At 37.4% G+C, this 19,730-nt stretch overlaps 1 protein-coding gene across 8 annotated transcripts in view; it reads right to left on the bottom strand.

Annotated features, from left to right (window-relative positions):
- The window catches only part of ASH1L (ash1 (absent, small, or homeotic)-like (Drosophila)), a 210,193-nt gene that overhangs the window by 28,216 nt on the left and 162,247 nt on the right, over nt 1–19,730 (bottom strand). For all 8 annotated transcript variants that reach the window (XR_825127.1, XM_010838279.1, XM_010838278.1 and 5 more), the window contains 5 exons: nt 17,395–17,468; nt 15,677–15,722; nt 15,456–15,564; nt 12,380–12,586; nt 12,108–12,254 (listed from right to left, as the gene is read on the bottom strand). Coding sequence is in view for 7 of the 8 variants with exons in the window: in XM_010838279.1 (XP_010836581.1) it covers nt 12,108–12,254; nt 12,380–12,586; nt 15,456–15,564; nt 15,677–15,722; nt 17,395–17,468 (583 nt within the window). In the remaining variant the exon portion in view is untranslated. The remainder of the gene's footprint in view (nt 1–12,107; nt 12,255–12,379; nt 12,587–15,455; nt 15,565–15,676; nt 15,723–17,394; nt 17,469–19,730) is intronic.

Genomic DNA, 19,730 nt, shown 5'->3' with positions numbered 1-19,730 from the left:
GCTTACTCCTTGGAAGGAAAGTTACGACCAACCTAGATAGCATATTGAAAAGCAGAGACATTACTTTGCTAACAAAGGTCCATCTAGTCAAGGCTATGGTTTTTGCAGTGGTCATGTATGGATATGAGAGTTGGACTGTGAAGAAAGCTGAGCGCCAAAGAATTGATGCTTTTGAACTGTGGTGTTGGAGAAGACTCTTGAGAGTCCCTTGGACTGCAAGGAGATCCAACCAGTCTATTCTAAAGGAGATCAGCCCTGGGTGTTCTTTGGAAGGACTGATGCTAAAGCTGAAACTCCAGTACTTTGGCCACCTCATGTGAAGAGTTGACTCGTTGGAAAAGACTCTGATGCTGGGAGGGATTGGGGCAGGAGGAAAAGGGGACGACAGAGGATGAGATGGCTGGATGGCATCACCGACTCTATGGACATGAGTTTGAGTGAACTCCGGAAGTTGGTGATGGACAGGGAGGCCTGGTGTGCTGTGATTCATGGGGTCGCAAAGAGTCGGACATGACTGAGCAACTGAACTGAAATGAACTGACTAATGTCCTCAAGGTCTTTTCATGTTGTAGTATATTGCAAAACTTTCTTTTTTTTAAAGGCTGAATTTTTTTTTTTTTAAAGGCTGAATTTTATTGTATGTAAAAACCAGATTTTCCTTATCCCTTCATTCATTATGGACACCTGGGTTCTTCCAAATTTTAGCTACTATGAATAATGTTACTAAAATATGGGGGTACAGATGTCTCTTTGAGAACCTCCTTTCAATTCTTTTGGATAAACACTCAGAAGCTGGACTGCAGGATTATACAGTAATTTTAATTTGTTGAGGAACATCCCTACCCTTTTCCACTGCGGATATATCATTTTTATATTTCCAATAGAGTTCAAGGGTTCCTATTTCTTAACATCCTTGTCAATACTTATTGTTTTCTGTTATTTCCACAGTAGCCATTCTGAGGGTGTGAGGTAGTATCTTATGGTTTTGAGTTGCATATCCTTAATGATCAGTCATTTTGAGTATCTTTTTGTTTATTGGCCATCTGTATATTTTCTTTAGAGAAATATATTAATATATTAATTAAAGTTCTCTGTCCATTCTGAATTGGGTTGGTTTTTTTGTTGTTGAGTTTCAGGGGTTCTCTATATATTCTTGATACTAATACCTTATCAGATATATGACTTGCAAATATTTTCTGCCATTCTGTGGGCAGCCTTTTGATTCTGTGTATAGGCAGCCTTTTGATTCTGTGTATAGGCAATGGCACCCCACTCCAGTACTCTTGCCTGGAAAATCCCATGGACAGAGGAGCCTGGTGGGCTGTGGTCCATGGGGTCGCTGGGAGTCGGACATGACGGAGAGACCTCACTTTTACTTTTCGCTTTCATGCATTGGAGAAGGAAATGGCAACCCACTCCAGAGTTCTTGCCTGGAGAGTCCAGGGGAAGGCGGAGCCAGGTGGGCTGCTGTCTCTGGGGTCGTACAGAGTCGGATATGACTGAAGTGACTTAGCAGCAGCAGCATCAGATCAGGTCAGTCGGTCAGTCGTGTCCGACTCTTTGCGATCCCATGAATCGCAGCACGCCAGGCCTCCCTGTCCATCACCAACTCCTGGAGTTCACTAAGACTCATGTCCATCAAGTCAGTGATGCCACCCAGCCATCTCATCCTCTGTTATCCCCTTCTCCTCCTGCCCCCAATCCCTCCCAGCATCAGAGTCTTTTCCAATGAGTCAACTCTTCACATGAGGTGGCCAAAGTACTGGAGTTTCAGCTTTAGCATCATTTCTTCCAAAGAAATCCCAGGGCTGATCTCCTTCAGAATGGACTGGTTGGATCTCCTTGCAGTCCAAGGGACTCTCAAGAGTCTTCTCCAACACCACAGTTCAAAAGCATCAATTCTTCGGTGCTCAGCCTTCTTCACAGTCCAACTCTCACATCCATACATGACCACAGGAAAAACCAGAGCCTTGACTAGACAGATTTGTTGGCAAAGTAATGTCTCTGCTTTTCAATATGCTATATAGGTTGGTCATAACTTTCCTTCCAAGGAGTAAGCATCTTTTAATTTCATGGCTGCAGTCACCATCTGTAGTGATTTTGGAGCCCAGAAAAATAAAGTCTGACACGGTTTCCACTGTTTCCCCATCTATTTCCCATGAAGTGGTGGGACCGGATGCCATGATCTTTGTTTTCTGAATGTTGAGCTTTAAGCCAACTTTTTCACTCTCCACTTTCACTTTCATCAAGAGGCTTTTGAGTTCCTCTTCACTTTCTGCCATAAGGGTGGTGTCATCTGCATATCTGAGGTTATTGATACTTCTCCTGGCAATCTTGATTCCAGCTTGTGTTTCTTCCAGCCCAGCGTTTCTCATGATGTACTCTGCATAGAAGTTAATATTTCCAAGTCCAGTGTTGTGAAACTATTGTTCTATGCCTTCTTCTTCAAGTTTTATTGTTTTAGGTCTTACATTTAGGTTCTTGATTGGTTTCAATTAATTTTTGTACAGTGTTTGGTAGGGGGCCAACTTCATACTTCTGCAGGTGGATACTGAGTTTTCCTAGCACCTTTTACTGAAAAGAGTATCCCTTTTTCACTAAACGGTTTTGGCACACTTGTAAAAGATTACTTGACCATATATGTAGGGGTTTGTTTCAAGGTTCTTTATTCTATTTAATGGGTCTATATGCCTGTCTTTATGCCTATCCCATACATACTGCTTTGATTACTCTGTAGGTTTTCAAATGAAGTGTGAATCCTCCACTTCTGCTCTTTTTTAGGATTATTTTGGTTATTTGGGCGTCCTTTGAGATTCCATATGAATTTTCAGATAGGTTTTCTATTTCTGAAAAAAAAATGTCATGGGGATTTTGATAGGAACTACATTGACTCTGTAGACCACTTTGGGTAATAGTGCCATTTTAATAAAATCAAATCTTCTTATCTATGAACATGAGATGTTACCATTCATTTATGTCTTTAACAATGTTTTATAGCTTTCATTGTACAATTCTTTCACCTCATTAAGTTAATTTTAAGTACTTCGTTCTTTTTCATGATACTGCAAATGGAACTGCTTTTGTAATTTCCTTTTCAAAATGCTCAGTTTGTACATACAAATGCAACTGCAGAAGACCATACAATATGCAAACAAAAATAATTTTTATTCTTCATTTCCAATTTGGATGGCTTTTATATCTATTTTTTTTTCTGGTTTGAGCTTCCATTATTATTTTGCATAAAACGGTGAATGTGGGCATCCTTGTCCTGTTCTTGATCTTAGAGGAAAAGCTTTCAGTCTTTCACTACCGAGTATTACGTTGGCTGTGAGTTTTCATATATGGCTTTTATTATGTTAAGGCAGTCCTTCTATTCCTATTTTGTTGAGTATCTTTATCATGAAAAGGGAGTTGAATTTTGTCAAATGCTTTTTTCCTCCATCAACTGAGATGACCATGTGACTTCTTTTCTCCTTTACTTTCCTGATGTAGTGTATCGCACTGATCAATTTTCCTATGCTGAACAATCCTTGCCTTCCAGGATGAAATTCCAGAGTCACTGTGCACAATTCTTTTAATATGCTGGTGAATTGCTTGCTAGTATTTTGCTGAGGATTTTTGCATCAATGTTCATAACAGGTATTGGTCTGTAGTTTTCTTGGGGAGTCTTTGCTAAGCTTTGGTATCAGGGTTATGCTTGCTTCATACAATAAATTAGGAGGTGTTTCCTTCTCTACAATTTTTTGGAAAAAATTGATTTGGTACTAATTTGATAGATCAGATCAGTTGCTCAGTCGTGTCTGACTCTTTGCAACCCCATGAATCGCAGCATGCCAGGCCTCCCTGTCCATCACCAACTCCTGGAGTTCACTCAGACTCACGTCCATCGAGTCAGTGATGCCATCCAGCCATCTCATCCTCTGTTACTCCCCTTCTCCTCCTGCCCCCAATCCCTCCCAGCATCAGAGTCTTTTCCAATGAGTCAACTGTTCACATGAGGTGGCCAAAGTACTGGAGTTTCAGCTTCAGCATCATTCCTTCCAAAGAAATCCCAGGGCTGATCTCCTTCAGAAATTCATCAGTAAAACCATCAAGTCAAGGGCTTTTCTTTGTTGGGAGATTTTTGATTACTGATTCAATACATTTGTTAGTTACAGGTTTATTCAGATTTTTTATTTCTTCATGATTTAGTCACAGTAGGTTTTGTGGTTCTAGAAACTTGTCCATCTCAACTAGGTTATCAGATTTTTTGGTATACATCTGTTCATAGTATTCTCTTTTAATCTTTTTCATTTCTGTAGAATTGGTAGTAATGTCCCCACTTTCATTTCTGAGTTTAGTAATTTGAGTTCTTTCTTCTTCATCTCTGTAGCTAAAGGTTTGTTAATTTTATCTTTTTGAAGAACCAACCTTTGGTTTCACTGATTTTCTCTATTGTTTTTCTATTTTAGATTTTATTTATCTCTGTTCTCATTCTCATCTTTATTATTTCCTTCCTTTTGCTAACTTTAGATTTCTGTTGTGCCTGTGCTAAGCTGCTTCAGTAGTGTCCAACTGTTTGTGATCCTACAGATTGTAGCCTGCCAGGTTTCTCTGTCTATGGGATTCTCCAGCCCTAACTTTAGATTCAGTTTGCTCTTTTTCTAGGTCATTAAGTTGTAAAGTGGGCTTTCCTGGTGGCTCAGATGGTAAAGAATCTGCCTGTAATGCAGGGAACCCAGGTTCAATCCCTGGGTTGGGAAGATCCCCTGGAGAAGGGAATGGATCCCACTCTAGTATTCTTGCCTGGAGAATTTCATGGACAGAGGAGACTGGCATCCATGGGGTCACAAAGAGTTGGACATAAATGAGCGACTAACACTTCCACTCTAAGTTGTAAAGTTAGGTTCTTAATTTGAGCTCTTTCTTGTTTTTTAATGTAAGCATTTATAGCTATAAAATTCCCCCATAGTGCTGCTACTGCTACATTCCATAGGTTTTTGGTACTTTATACTATTTTTATTCATCTCTAAGTATTTAATAATTTCCCTTGTGATTTTTTCTCTGACCAACTGGTTGTTTAAAAGTTCGTGACTTTCTAAAGTATCATGAATTTTCCAGTTTCCTTTATGTTACTGATTTTCTAACTTTCATCTGTTGTGGTTACAGAAGATACCTTCTATAATATCTATCTTTTAAAATACTGGGGACTTCCCTGGTAGCTCAGTGGTAAAGAATCCACCTGCCAATGCAGGAGACATGGGTTTAATCTCTGATCCACGGAGATCCTACATGACGTGGAGCAACTAACCCCATGAGCCACAACTACTGGGCCTGTGCTCTAGAGCCCATGAGCCACAACTACTGAGCCTACATGTCACAACTACTGAAGCCTGCACACCCTTGAGCCCATGTTCCACAAGAAGAGAAGCTACCACAATGAGAAGCCTGCTACTAGACAGTAGCTCCTGTGCACCAGAACTAGAGAAAAGCTTGTGTAGCAATGAAGACCCAGCATAGCCAAAAATATAAATAAATAAAAACTATTGACCTGGCTAGGGAGTTAAGCTCCCACAAACCATGCAGTGTGGCCTAAAAAAAAACCAAACAGAAATCAGTGTCTCAGTGTCCCAGTTTTGGTTCAGTGGTTAAGACTCTGCACTGCTAATGCAAGGGGCGTGGGTTCAATCCTTGGTCTGGGAACTAAGATGCCACATGCTATGTGGCATGGCCAAAAAAAAAAAAAAAAAATCTACTGAAACTGAATTTCTGCCTAACAAAATGTCCCATGTGCACTTGAGAAGAATGTAAATGCTGTTTGTTGTTGGGTGGGGTCTTGGTATTTGTTTTAGATCTAGTTGGTTCATTATGTAAGTTCTCTATTCCATACTTGCCTCTCTGGTTGTTCTTTTCATTATCAACTGGGGAGCTGAAGTCTCCCAATTTTTACTGCAGAATTCTCTCTCCTGTCAACTGTCAGTTTTTGCTTCCTATATTTTGAAGTTCTATCATGTGTGTAAATGTTTACAACTGTTATATCTTCTTGCTGAATCTTTTTAAGAAACATATGTCCTTCTTTGTCTCTTTTAACCTTTTTGGGTTTAAAGTCTATTTTAGCCACTCCCACTCTTTTGGCTACTATTTAGTGACGTGGAATATCTTCTTCCATCCTTTCACTTTCAACCTGATTGTGTCTTTGGATCTTCAGTGAGTCTCTTATACACAGTATACAGTTGGATGATGTATTTTTTGAATTAATTAATTAGGCTGCATCAGGTCTTTGTTGTAGCACATGGGATCTTTTGTTGTGGCACGCGAGCCCACTAGTTGCAGTGAGTGGGCTTAGTTGCCCAGCAGCATGTGGGATCTTAGTTCCCTGATCAGGGATCAAACCTGCATCCCCTGTACTACAAGGTGAGTTCTTAACCACTGGACCACCAGGGAATCTATTCTGCCAATCTTAAAAAAAAAAAAGTTAAGACATAATTGACATAAAATATTAGTTTTAGATGTAACATAATGATTTATTATACGTATATATTGCAAAATGATCACCACAATGACTCTAGTTAACATCCATCACCATGCATAGTATCAAATTATTTTCTTGTGATAAGATTTTTAAGATTCATTCTCTAAGCAAGTTTCAAATATACAATGTAGTATTGTTAACTATAGTCACCAGGCTGTACATTACATCCTCAGGTGTTATTTATTTGGACCACCTTCACCTATTTTTCCAAGCTTGCAAACCCTTACCTCTGGCAACTACCAATTTCTAACTATGAGTTTGCTTTTTTTTTCAAAAGATTCTACACAAGTGAGATCATATGGAACTAGTCTTTATCTCATTTAGCATAACAAGGCCATTCATTTTGTTACAAATGGTAGTATTTCCTCATTTTTGTGGCTAAATATTCCATTGTAGACACATACCACATTTTCTTTGTCCACTGATGAATACTTAGGTTGTTTCCATGCCTCAGCTACTATGAATAATGCCATAATGAACATGGGATACAGATAATCATTTTGAGTTAGTGTTTTTCTTTTCCTTCAGATAAATACCCAGAAATGGCATTGCTGGGTTGTATGGCACTTCTATTTTTAATTTTCTGAGGAACCTCCATATGGTTTTGATAGTGGCTGTACCAATTTAAATTCCCACCAACAGAGCACAAGGGTTTTCCCCTAACCTTTTTTGACATTCTCACTAACATTTATTACTTCTTATCTGTTTGAGAATAGCCATTCTAATAGGTGTGAGGTGGTATCTCATTGTGGTTTTGACTTGCATTTCCCTGATGGTTAGTGTGACATTAAGCACCTTTTTATGTATCTGTTGGTCATCTATATGTCTGCTTTAAAAGTATATTCAGATTTTCCAACTGTATTTAATTGGATTTTCTATTTTGCTATTGAATTGTATGCTTTCCTTATATATTTTGAATATTAACACCTTACTAGATTTGCTAATATTTTCTCCCATTCTGTAGGCTGCTTTTTCATTTTGTTTATGGTTTCCATTGTTGTACAGAAACATTTTAGTTTTACCAGTCTCACTTGTTCATTTCTGCTTTTAATGCCCTGCTTCTGGTGTTAAAACAAACAAAAAATCATTGTCAAAACTGATGACAAGGAGCTTATCCTCTTTTTCTAGGAATTTCATGGTTTTAGGTCTTACACTCAAGTCTTTAAATTGATTTCTGTTTATGTTGAAAGACAGTGATCCCATTTCATTCTTTTGTATGTGGCTGTCCAATTTTCCCACACCCTATATTGAAGAGACTGCCCTTTCCCTATTGTATATTCTTGGCTCCTCTGCCATAAATCAATCGGCCATACATGCATGGGTTTACTTCTGGGCTCTCTATTCTATTCCATTCATCTATGTATCTGTTTTTCTGCCAGTAGCATACTGTTTTGATTACTATAGCTTTGTAATATAGTTTGAAATCAGGACGTATGATGCCTTCAACTTTGTTCTTTGTCAAGACTGTTTTGACTATTTGATATTTTTTTGTGGTTCCACCTAAGTTTTAGGATTATTCTACTTCTGAGAAAAGTGCCATTGGAATTTTATTTTTATTGTACTGAATTTGTAGGATGCTTTGGGAAGTACAGACATTTAAGCAGTAATAACTCTTCAAATCCATGAGCACAGAGTATCTTTTCATTTATTTATGTCTCCTGTAAGCTCTCATCAGTAGCTTACAGTTATCAGTGTACAGGTCTTTTACTTCCTTGGCTAAATTTATTCCTAGGTCTTTTATTCTTTCTGATGCCATTGCAAAGGGATTGTTTTTTAATTTCTGATAGTTACTCATGTATGAAAATACAACTGATTTTTATATTTTGTCTCCTGAAACTTCACTAAATTTTCAGTTCTAAAAAGTTTTCTGATGGGAGTTTTTAGGGTTTTCTACATGTAATACTATTTGTAAACAATATTTTTTCTATATGTAATTTTCTATATTTCTATATTATACATATAATATATATAGTATTTTTCTATATGTAATACTATTTGCAAATAAGAGACAGTTTTACTTGTTCCTTTTCAATTAGATGCCTTTTACTTAATTTTTTTTTTTGCCTACCTCATCCCACTCCAGTACTCTTGCTTGGACAATCCCATGGACGGAGGAGCCTGGTAGGCTGCAGTCCATGGGGTCGTGAAGAGTCGGACACGACTGAGCGACCTCACTTTCCTGCATTGGAGAAGGAAATGTCAACCCACTCCAGTGTTCTTGCCTGGAGAATCCCAGGGATGGCGGAGCCTGGTAGGCTGCCGTCTATGGGGTTGCACAGAGTTGGACACGACTGAAGTGACTTAGCAGCCTCAGTAGCAGCTACCTCATCTGGGTAAAACTTGGAGTAATTATGTTGAATAGTAAGTGGTAGGAGTGGACATCCTTATTTTGGTTTTATTCTTGATTCTAGAGGAAAAGCTTTCAATTTTTCACCTGTTGGTTGTCACATTCACCTTTTATTATGTTGAGATACATTCTTTTACCCACTTTGTAGAGTTTTTTTAATCATAAATGATGCTGAATCCCATTCTCTTTTTGAGAGTTTAATCCATTTACCTTTAAATTAATTACTGATAAGGAATTACTCATCACTGAACAATTTATTTTCTATATGCCCTAGAGGTTTCTGTCCCTCCTTGCCTGAATTCCTGCTTTCTAGTGTGTTTGGTTAATCTTCTGGAGTGAAATGTTTACATTCTTCCTGAATTTCTTTTTGTACATGTCTGTAGGTATTGCATTTGTGGTTACCATGAGGATTAAACTGAACATTCTTAAGTTATAAAACTAATTTTATTTATAGTAGCTTAATTTGAATAACATAAAAAAACACTACTCCTTTATAGCCATTTCTACCCCTTCCAGATGTCACAAAATTACCTCTTTTTATATTATGTGCACAAAAAAATTAACTAACAATTCCACTAAGTGCGTTAGTTTCCTAAACTGTGTAGAAAAAAAAGTACAGCTACAAAACACTGTCAAATTAATTCTACCTTTTATAATTGCCCATGTATTTACCTTTATTAAGATCTTTATTTCTCCATATAGCATGGAAGTACTATCTGGTGTCCTATAAGTTCACCTTGGAGGAGACCATTGAGTATTTCTGCAGGGTAGTTCTAGCACTCAAAAAGTCCCTCATCTTTTGTTTATTTGGGAATGTTTTTATTTCCTCCTCATTTCTGAAGGATAGCTTTGCTACATATAGGAATCCTGGTTGACATGTTCTTTTAGCACACTACATATATGGGCCCACTGTTTTCTGGCCTCCAAAATGTCACTGTATGTAATGATTTGTTTGTCTTGGGCTGATTCCAAGACCTGCTCTTTAAATTTTGAAAGTTTGATTTTAACATGTCTTGGTATGTGTCTCATTTTGAGTTCATCTTACTTGGAGTTCGTTAAGCACCCTGGGTATTTATATTCACATCATTCATGAAATTTGGTAAGTTTTCAACCATTATTTCTTCAAATATTTTCTCTTGCTTCTGTTTTCTCCCTCCGGGACATCTACAATACATATGGTTGTTCTACTCGATGGTACCCCAAAGGCCGCTTACAGCTCTCTCTTCTTCAATCTTTATCTTTTTCCTCAGGCTTGATAATTTATATTGTCCTATGAGCTGCTCTGGTAGCTCAGCTGGTAAAGAATCCGCCTACAATCCAGGAGACCTCAGTTCAATTCCTGGGTTGGAAAGATCCACTGGAGAAAGGATAGGCTATTCTTGGGCTTCCCTGGTGGCTCAGTGAGTAAAGAATTTGCCTGCAGTGTGGAAGACCTGGGTTCGATCCCTGGGTTGGGAAGATCCCTGGAGAAGGGAACAGCTACCCTCTCCAGTATTCTGGCCTAGAGAATTTCATGGACTGCATAGTCCATGGGATCGCAAAGATCTGGACATGACTGAGTGATTTTCACTTCACCTCATCTTTGAGTTCACTGATTCTTTCTCTTGCCTGTCCAAACCTGCCTCTGAATCCATCTAGTAAATTTTTCATTTCAATTATTGTACTTCTTCAGTTCCAGAATTCCTTTCTGGTTTCTTTTTAGGTTTTCTATCTCTTTATTGATACTTCCATTTTTTTCACATCAGTTTGATGACTTTCCCATGAAAGACTTTTTCATGACAATTTCCTTTAGTTCTTTGAGCATCATCAGGGCAATTGTTTAAAAGTTTTGTCTTATGTGTCTGCCATTAGCCCATTTTAGGGACAGATTCTACTGAATTACTATTCTGAATTATTTTTTTGAATTATTTTTTTTTTCTCTGAATGGGCCACATTTTCTAATGTCTTTATATTCCTTGTGATTTTTCTGAACACTGGACATCTGAATTGGGTAATGCGCTAGCTCGGGAATTAGATTCTCCCCTTTCCTATTCACTGTTTTTTGTTATTATTAATTTCCTGTTTCAAGGATCAGCCTCAAGTGTAAACCTAGTGTCTTATGTCTTTTCTGATCCTTCCCTTGGATATGTGTAGTCACTGACTATATTTCCCAACATATGTAGTTGTTTTGACATGTCTTAAGTCTTTAATTTCTGTCCTCAAAGACGAAAAATGAAAAATGAAGGTGGGCAAAAGAGGGTACCTTAAAATCTCCTGAAAGTCACTACAGCTGGAGGGAGAGGGACTGGCAACAATGGGAGGTACAACAGTGGCTGCCTGCTTCGTGTGCACCTCTGTGATCAGAATCAGCAATCAGAGTACAGATATTCAGTATTTGGAGAAAGGGGCCCCTTTTATCTGCCCTAGCACATGCAAGCTGTATGCAAGCTATTCCAGGAGTACTTGCACAGCTGCCTGCCATGTGGCGGGGGTAGGGATGAGTAGCTCTACTGAGTTAAGAGTTCAAATTGACTGAAACAAACCACAACTGATCATCTAAAACATCTCCTGGACGTTACAAGCCTTCAACAGACTCCAGAGTTCCAAACAGTTTTATCAGACAGATTCTGCTAGTGCAGTTGTCTAAAGGGAGATAGATTCTTATTGCTTCCAACTCTCTCATTTTCTTAGAATCCTCCCCTATCGTGTTATCTTTTCTGAATTCTTTTTTTTTTTTTTTAATTTTATTTTTTAAATACCATGGACAGAGGAGCCTGGCGGGCTACAGTCCATCGGGATGCAAAGGAGTTGGACACAACTTGGCAACTAAACAACAACAACACACTCTGTATGGGCCATGTCAAAAGGTGAGATTATTTTTTAGATGTATTTTTTTCATTCTAAGTTAGATTCTAATCTATCTCACTTATCTTTACTTATCATTGTAACAAATCCAGTGAGGATGTGATAAACATGCTAAATGTATGGATATAAGAACCATGTAGCAGTGCTTGGTACATAGTAAGCAGTCAATAAATAGTAGGTATTATCATATATGTCTCACATACACACATAAATAAATATTACATTTTTCTGGGAATAGATAGGTTGAAGTGTGAAGAAACAGTACGAGCTTACTCTCTACCTGGGAGGATCTGTCATAACAGAGAATTGCCTGAGCTGCTTTGTATAAGCTGATTATTAAGATACATCTCAGGATGTCCTCAATGCTTTCTGCTCTGCTGGGTTCATCTTCCCCTGTTTTCTTACCATTTCTGCATTTCACAATTTGGGTCACAGCTGTGATTGATGAATCGGGCCTCATTTCCCATACGGTAACTGTCAATCACCATCCCACTATCCAAGTTCAGACAATAGTGGTCACTATGATTATGATACTGCTCAATCATCCTGTTCCTAAAGAGGAGAGAAATGATTAAAACCCAGTTAATGATTAAGTCGAAAGTAAACTTCAAATATTTCATTTTCCATTCTAATCTGGTACCTCTGCCATTTTCCTGGAGTATGATTTACCACTGTACCTGAACTCCTGCTCGCTGACAACCTCTCCTAGGTATTCAATGATGAACTGCCCAGCTTTTAGGGGTTCTTTGGTTCTGATTCCCCAACCTTTTTCTTCAGCTCGAAATCGTTCTAGACATTGCACCCACTCATGCCGCTGTATCCTCTGGTTACAGCACTGCTCACCACAGGGGCAAGTGTTGGGGGAACACTCAGCAAAGATCATTCTAGAAAGAAAAGGAATAATTACATGTCAATTAACACTACATATCATCTATACGAACCCATTTTTTAAAATAGGAATTTAAAAAATGAATTCAAAGGGACTTCTCTACTGGTCTAGAGACTAACCCTCTGCACTCCCAATGAAGGGGGCCTGGGATTGATCCCTGGTCAGGGAACTAGATCCCACATGCTGCAAATGAGTTTTCTCATGGTGCAACTAAAAAGATTCCACATCCTGCAACTAAGATGCTATGTGCTGCAACTAAAAGATCCCATATGCTGCAACTAAGACCCAGTGCAGCCAAAAAAATGCATATAATTAATTTTTATTTTAATAGGGTTAGGTTGGTTAATAAAGTTATTAACAAGGTAATAATGTCTAAATTCAAAAGTTAATAATACTGAAAATATCCAAGTCAAGTTGCAAACACTGATGCTTCTTGTAAATTAATAAGTTAATTGTCCACTCAGCATCCTGGGGAAACACTAACATATTTATTTCTATACTAAGAATATACGAGGGCTTCCATGGTGGCTCAGTGGTAAAGAATCCTGCCAATTCAGGAGACTCTGGTTCCATCCCTGGGTTGGGAAGGACCCAACCCCTGGAGAAGGAAAAGGAAACCCACTCCAGTATTCTTACCGGAAAAATCCCATGGACAGAGGAGCCTGGTGGCCTATAGTCCACGGGATCACAAAAGAGTCAGACACAACTAAGCAATTAAACAACAACAACTTCCTGAACTATTGAAGGAAAGAAAGGAAATAAGCAATGAGGCAGCTATATTAATTTCATAGACAATAAATAAAATATCATACAAAAAAGCACAGAAATGTTAGCATCTAAAGAAATGCACATTTAAACAACTTTAAGGACATATGATTCTCTCAAATAGTAAACTGATGAAATACGAAAGCACTAGAAATAAAGTTAGATGTCAGTAACTAAAGGAGGTAGAACTAAGGGGAAATAAATATATATTAGTGGTGATACCAAAAATTAACTCAGTATTTTATGAAAGCTATTAGAAAGTATACAGTAAAAATTACATATATGTATGTATACATATATATGTATGTTCTTATAATTTATACAGTTATTTCTCCTTTTGAGAATATAATCTAAGGATTAAAAAAAGGAAGTTACACAGTTTCATAGTAGTATAATTTTTAATAGCAAAATATTAAAAGTAACTTGAATAATGAACAACAGAAGAATGGCAAGCTGTGACATCAATCTAAAAAGGATGAGCTTATGGATTACAATGATACATAAAAGCACATATATAAAATACTTGAGAGTGAAAATAGTCTGCATAAAACATCAACTACCTAAATCACCAAGCTACTACTACTACTATGTACAATTTTATGTATGTACAATGACAAGATGAAGATTTACAGTTATGTAGGTAAGGTAGAATTTCCCAGCTGGCACATTAAAGCAAAAACACTGATTCCCTCAGCCCACAGGACAGCTGACTAGAGATCAAAATTGGAGAAGCAGCTATCTGTCTAGGAAAGCTATCTAGAACAAGGAACACTGCTGAGAAGTTCATTAATTCTCCTTTGCTACGTATCTGCTTAGGTTAATAGAGATAGAATCCTTTGTCTCAATTAGACATTTTCACTTTGAAATCTCAATTTCACTGAGAACTCACACTTCCTATCTCTGACAACAGCCTTACTATCTCTCATTAGCATCACTGACTCAATCATCATGTGTATTAATATATCTTCTATACCCTAATGTCTACCAACTTAGTTTCCCCCTTCTACTAGTATTATTTTTATTAGTGAGGTTAAAGAACTTTCCTTAGGTCTCATAGCAGTAAGAGGATTTAAACCTGAGTACATAAGACTCTAGATGATGTTGCTTCCTATTACTCTATTTAGCCCATGTTTTGGGCTGAATATGTCCCCTTAAAATTCAGTTGAAGCCCTAGCCTTCAGTGTGATGCTATTTGGAAGTAGGGGCTTTGGGAGGTAAATAGGTTTTATTAGCTGATGAAGGTGGGAACCTTGTAATGGGATTGTTGTTGTTTAATCTCTCAGTCCTGTCTGACTCTTTTGCAACCCCATAGCCCATCAGGCTCCTCTGTCCATGGGATTTTCCAGGCAAGAATACTGGCTGCTGCTGCTAAGTTGGTTTAATCATGTCCGACTCTGTGCGACCCCATAGATGGCAGCCCACCAGGCTCCCCTGTCCCTGGGATTCTCCAGGCAAGAACACTAGAATGGGTTGCCATTTCCTTTTTCAGGGGATCTACCTAACTAAGGGATCAAACTCGCCTCTCCTGTAGCTCCTGAATTGACAGGTGGATTCTTTACCACTGGGCCACCAGAGAAGCCCTCATAATGGGATTAGTGGCCTTCTAAGAAGAGGAAGAGAGAGAAGTATCTTTCTACCATGAGCATGTACTGAGGAGAGGCCATGTGAGTATTCAGGGAGAAGGCAGCTGTCTATAAGCTAGGAAGTAGGTCCTCATCAGACATTGAATCTGCTGACAATTTCACCATGGACTTCCCAGCCTCCAGAATTGTGAGAAATATATTTCTATTATTTAAGTCTATGATTGTTATAGCAGCCCAAGCAGACCAAGACAGTCCATCAGTTAGGTTTCATATATCATTTTTGATTTCTTGAGAGGATATCAGAGTCTACTTAACTTTTTCCTTTAAATGAAGTCTTTTTTTTTTTTCTGGCCACACGTGGCTTGTGGAATCTTAGTTCCCCAACTAGGGATTGAACTCAGGCCCTTGACAGTGAAAACACAGAGTTTTAAACACTGGACCACCAGGGACTTCCCCTAAATGAAGCATCTTACAGATCTTAAAGCCTGGGCTTACAGAATTAGTTTAGTACAGTACCTATTGAGGCAGTCATCCACACAGCCCTTTTTGGTGTCATCATCTGGCTTCTTACAGTTACAAGTGGTAGCCTCATAACCAGAAAGGGGTTTGACATCAACGTAGACATCTTGAGAGAAGACAACAAAGAATAGTTTGTGAACATATAGAGTAATTTTTAAGTGCCAGGCTGAGAACACTGATGGTATGGAGGCAGAAAAAACAGCTCTCATTTTACTCACTTGAACGAATTTTTTTATATAGTGGGACATCTGGTTTCTTGTACAGCTAGAAGAAAACACAGAAAAATCCCGATATAGCATTCAACTTCAAATGCCAGAAAACAGTATAAATCACTAAAAATAAAGAAATTATCTATGTACTGTGCCCATATGGAAACACTTACTTTCTGGGTTGGATACATTTGAGGTGTGATCACTTTTTACCCTGGAATAAAAGGTGACTTACCAGATCAGGGTAAGAGAACTATATTCAACAGAAACAATCATAAGTAGATTAAAGAAAATGTATTTTTTGTTAGATGTTTCTTCAGCAAGTTATTGGACAGATTTAAATGATTATCACACTGCAGATTAAAGCTATTCATTTGGATAAATTAAGACTTTATTTCCCTCTATGAAAAGAAAGGAAAACTTGCACAGGGCTTGTTCAGATGGGTAGGGTAGGTATATGATATGAAAAAGATAAGTATCCTGGCTTTTTCAGGATGATTATTGTAGGAAAACACATTTTACATTTTAATTAAGGCAATTAATTCCGTTAACAAAGGGGAGATGGCAGGCAGGATAATGGTGTTCTCATACTGCAATAAAGAATGCATTATGAAAAAAAAGTATTAGTCAGTCTGTGAGTGTTTTACTATAGAAGACAGTACCAAAAAACAAACAAAGAAACAAACAGGAGCTTGGTTTAAGCTGTTTAAGCTAAAGTGTACTAATCTATAAGAATAATCCCACCATCATTTTTCAGTGGGTACAGTGAGTCAAAACACTCTCTCCTTTATTGTTATGAACTCTCTGAGACAAATATCTAACATACTGACCCTCTTAAAATTCAGGACAGACCATCAAAGAAGAGAATGCAGATGGGAATGTTCACTGCTTTTGGCTTTCCAAGATTAAACTTTGGTGGAATTTTGGCAAAACTCAGGAGCCTATTTACCTCATTTGCATGACTACTTCTATTTCCCAATGGTAGTTCCCAATATGGATTCTGGGGGCTTTTGCTAAATATAAAAATTACTGGGGGCAACTTCAATTAGGTAAGTAAGAAAGAAAAACAGCACCTTCCCAGTTTTAGTTCCCAATATATTTAAAAGTACAAGAGTATTAAATATTTTCCCTGTTTCCTTTGGTAGAAGACTCTCTTTTGTATGTGAAAAATAAATTCCAAACTGATGGGAAGGAGCCAACGAAAATAAAGCCTGAAATTTCTTAATGCTGCTGGCAGTACATCTAAATTCTCTTGAGACCTGCATCAAACAGGATTCTTACAGAACAGAATCTTTGCTACCAGAATAAAAGTCCAGAATAATAACTGAAGGTTTCCTAAGGAAGCAGGAACTTACTGCTATTTTGAAGTTATGAGTAAAGGCAAATAGGTCATATTAAATATGGATGCAAATTCATTTTTCTTAGTCTCTGACCTTCACAGGGACACTTCTCTGTATTTCCTAAGATGAGAGCATAACAAGGAGGCAGAGAAAAAGACTTGCATCTCCCTCTCCCCCATTTAGCACTTAAGAATGAAATACCGGGGGAGGGAGGTGGAAGGGGAGGTTTAGGATGGGGAACACATGTACACCCATGGCGGATTCATGTCAACGTATGGCAAAACCAATATTGTAAAGTAAAAAATAAATAAACACATAAAACTGAAAAAAAAAAAAAAAAAAAAAAAAAAAAAAAAAGGAATGAAATATGGTAAGATAAGCTCATACCTGATTATGTTTCCACTGCCAAAGAATGTCATAGGGAAGCTGAAAATCAATTCTCTTTTGCCTTAGATATTTTCCTGAAACAAAACAATACTATCCATTTCAGTATTTATTTTATACAAAGAGTCAAATAGCCACAAGCTTTAACATGCACTGAGTAAAAAAAATAAACATTTCATGTTAAATTTTATGAATTTTCCATCACCAATTTTTAATTTTTGCTATTCTTTTCCACTGTGCTCCATGTGGTATATGCTAAAGATGTTTTAATTTTAGCTTATATAAAACAACTAGCATGGCAAACTTACTGCAAAAGAAGTCATCATTATGAAGCACACTAAATACTAAGAATTTGTCAATCATTAAAGTCACTAACCAGAGCATCTATTATCTTTCCTCCATTATTGTACATAATTTAAGGCTAACTACAAAAGGAGTATAAAATTTTTCCAAAATAGGAAACTCTGAATTTAAATAACTCAAGAGTATTTACATGTGAATTTATGATCTGTTAACATTTTTCTTCCTACCTGTTGAAATACTACTACTTTTTATAGCCAGTTTCAAAGCCCCTTTCTACCATAAAGAGGCACCCTGCCCCCCAATTTCTTTACTCTATATGATCTTTTTGTTCATGAAGCACTATGATGCTCAACTCACTTCTTGCAGGATTTAGATGTTTCCTTGTTATCTGGACGTGTTTTATCATGGTCTCCAGACCAGCAGTTCTCAAAGTGTGCTCTGCTTACCCCAAGGGATCCGAGAGGTCAAAACTATTTTGGTAACACAACTAAGATATTATATGCATTTTCATTATGTTGACATTTGTACTAATGGGGTAAAAGGAATAGTGGGTAAAGCTGTACTTTTAGTATGAATGAAGGCATGTGGCACAAATCTCTATTAGAACGAAACCAGTAGAAATGAACTATATGGCATTATCTAAGAATGCTCTTGATAAAGTAGTAAAAATATTAAATCTTGACCCACAAACCAAAATCTTTATTCTGCATGACACAATGCAAGTATGCATAAAGCACTTCTGCTATATACTAAGGTATGATGGTTATTTTAAGGAAATGCACTTGTGCAAATATTTGAATGGTGGGCCGAACCAGTTGGCTTTTTTAATAGAACGACATTTTTACTTAAAAGAACTGACAGACAATGGTTATTCTAACCTAGGAACTGAAAATAAATCCAGTGAACTTGTTACTTCAAGAACTCCAACTGAAAATATATTTCCAATGATAAAATTTTAGTTTGAAGTGAACACTGAAATTTTGCAAAACTTGTGTCTACTAATTATCAGGAGATTCTGTTTTCCAATACTTAAGTTTTTCTCATGAAATAAGTGGCAAATCACAAATATGAATTGTCAGGGATACATACAGGAAATGGAAGAGCAATGTAATTCAGTGAATTAATATTTTCCAATGTCTAATGCATGAAGTGATAAAATCATACATGGGTAAAAATCTATTTAACTTAGAAGAGAGACCTGGATTTTAAGGCAACAATACAAAAAAATCCATTGATTTCATACTCCAGCATTAGAATGTTAAGGAACATTTTTAATTTTTGCTATAATATCAAAGAATATCTACAATTATGTGAAATTATTAAATCTTCCTCTCTTTGACAGCTTTTTACCCATGTGAGGTCAGATTTCTTCATATATTTAAACCATAATAACATCACAACAAATAGAATGCAAAAACAGATTAGAAAATCCAACTGTCCTATATTAGCTAGACATCGAGAAGATTTGCAAAAATGTAAAATAAAGTCACTTTTCTCATTAAAAATTTCTGGGGAAAGTTACTACCACATCCAGACTAAGATGAAAACGTAATAAACTTGCCCTCAAAAAAATACGGGGGAGTTATCTGGAATCAAGATTGCTGGGAGAAACATCAATAACCTCAGATATGCAGATAACACCACCCTTATGGCAGAAAGTGAAGAAGAACTAAAGAGCCTCTTGATGAAAGTGAAAGAGGAGAGTGAAAAAGTTGGCTTAAAGCTTAACATTCAGAAAATGAAGATCATAGCATCCGGTCCCATCACTGCATGGCAAATAGATGGGGAAACAGTGGAAACAGTGGCTGACTTTATTTTTCTGGGCTCCAAAATCACTGCAGATGGTGACTGCAGCCATGAAATTAAAAGACGCTTACTCCTTGGAAGGAAAGTTATGACCAATCTAGACAGTATGTTAAAAAGCAGAGATATTACTTTGTCAACAAAGGTCCATCTAGTCAAGGCTACGGTTTTTCCAGTAGTCATGTATGGATGTGAGAGTAGGACCATAAAGAAAGCTGAGTGCTGAAGGGTTG

This window comes from Bison bison, unplaced genomic scaffold (genome assembly GCF_000754665.1).
Source record: "Bison bison bison isolate TAMUID 2011002044 unplaced genomic scaffold, Bison_UMD1.0 scf7180017864093, whole genome shotgun sequence".
NCBI lineage: Eukaryota > Metazoa > Chordata > Mammalia > Artiodactyla > Bovidae > Bison > Bison bison.
Note: the sequence above shows the minus strand (reverse complement) of the source record. Positions and strands in the feature narration are given on the sequence as shown.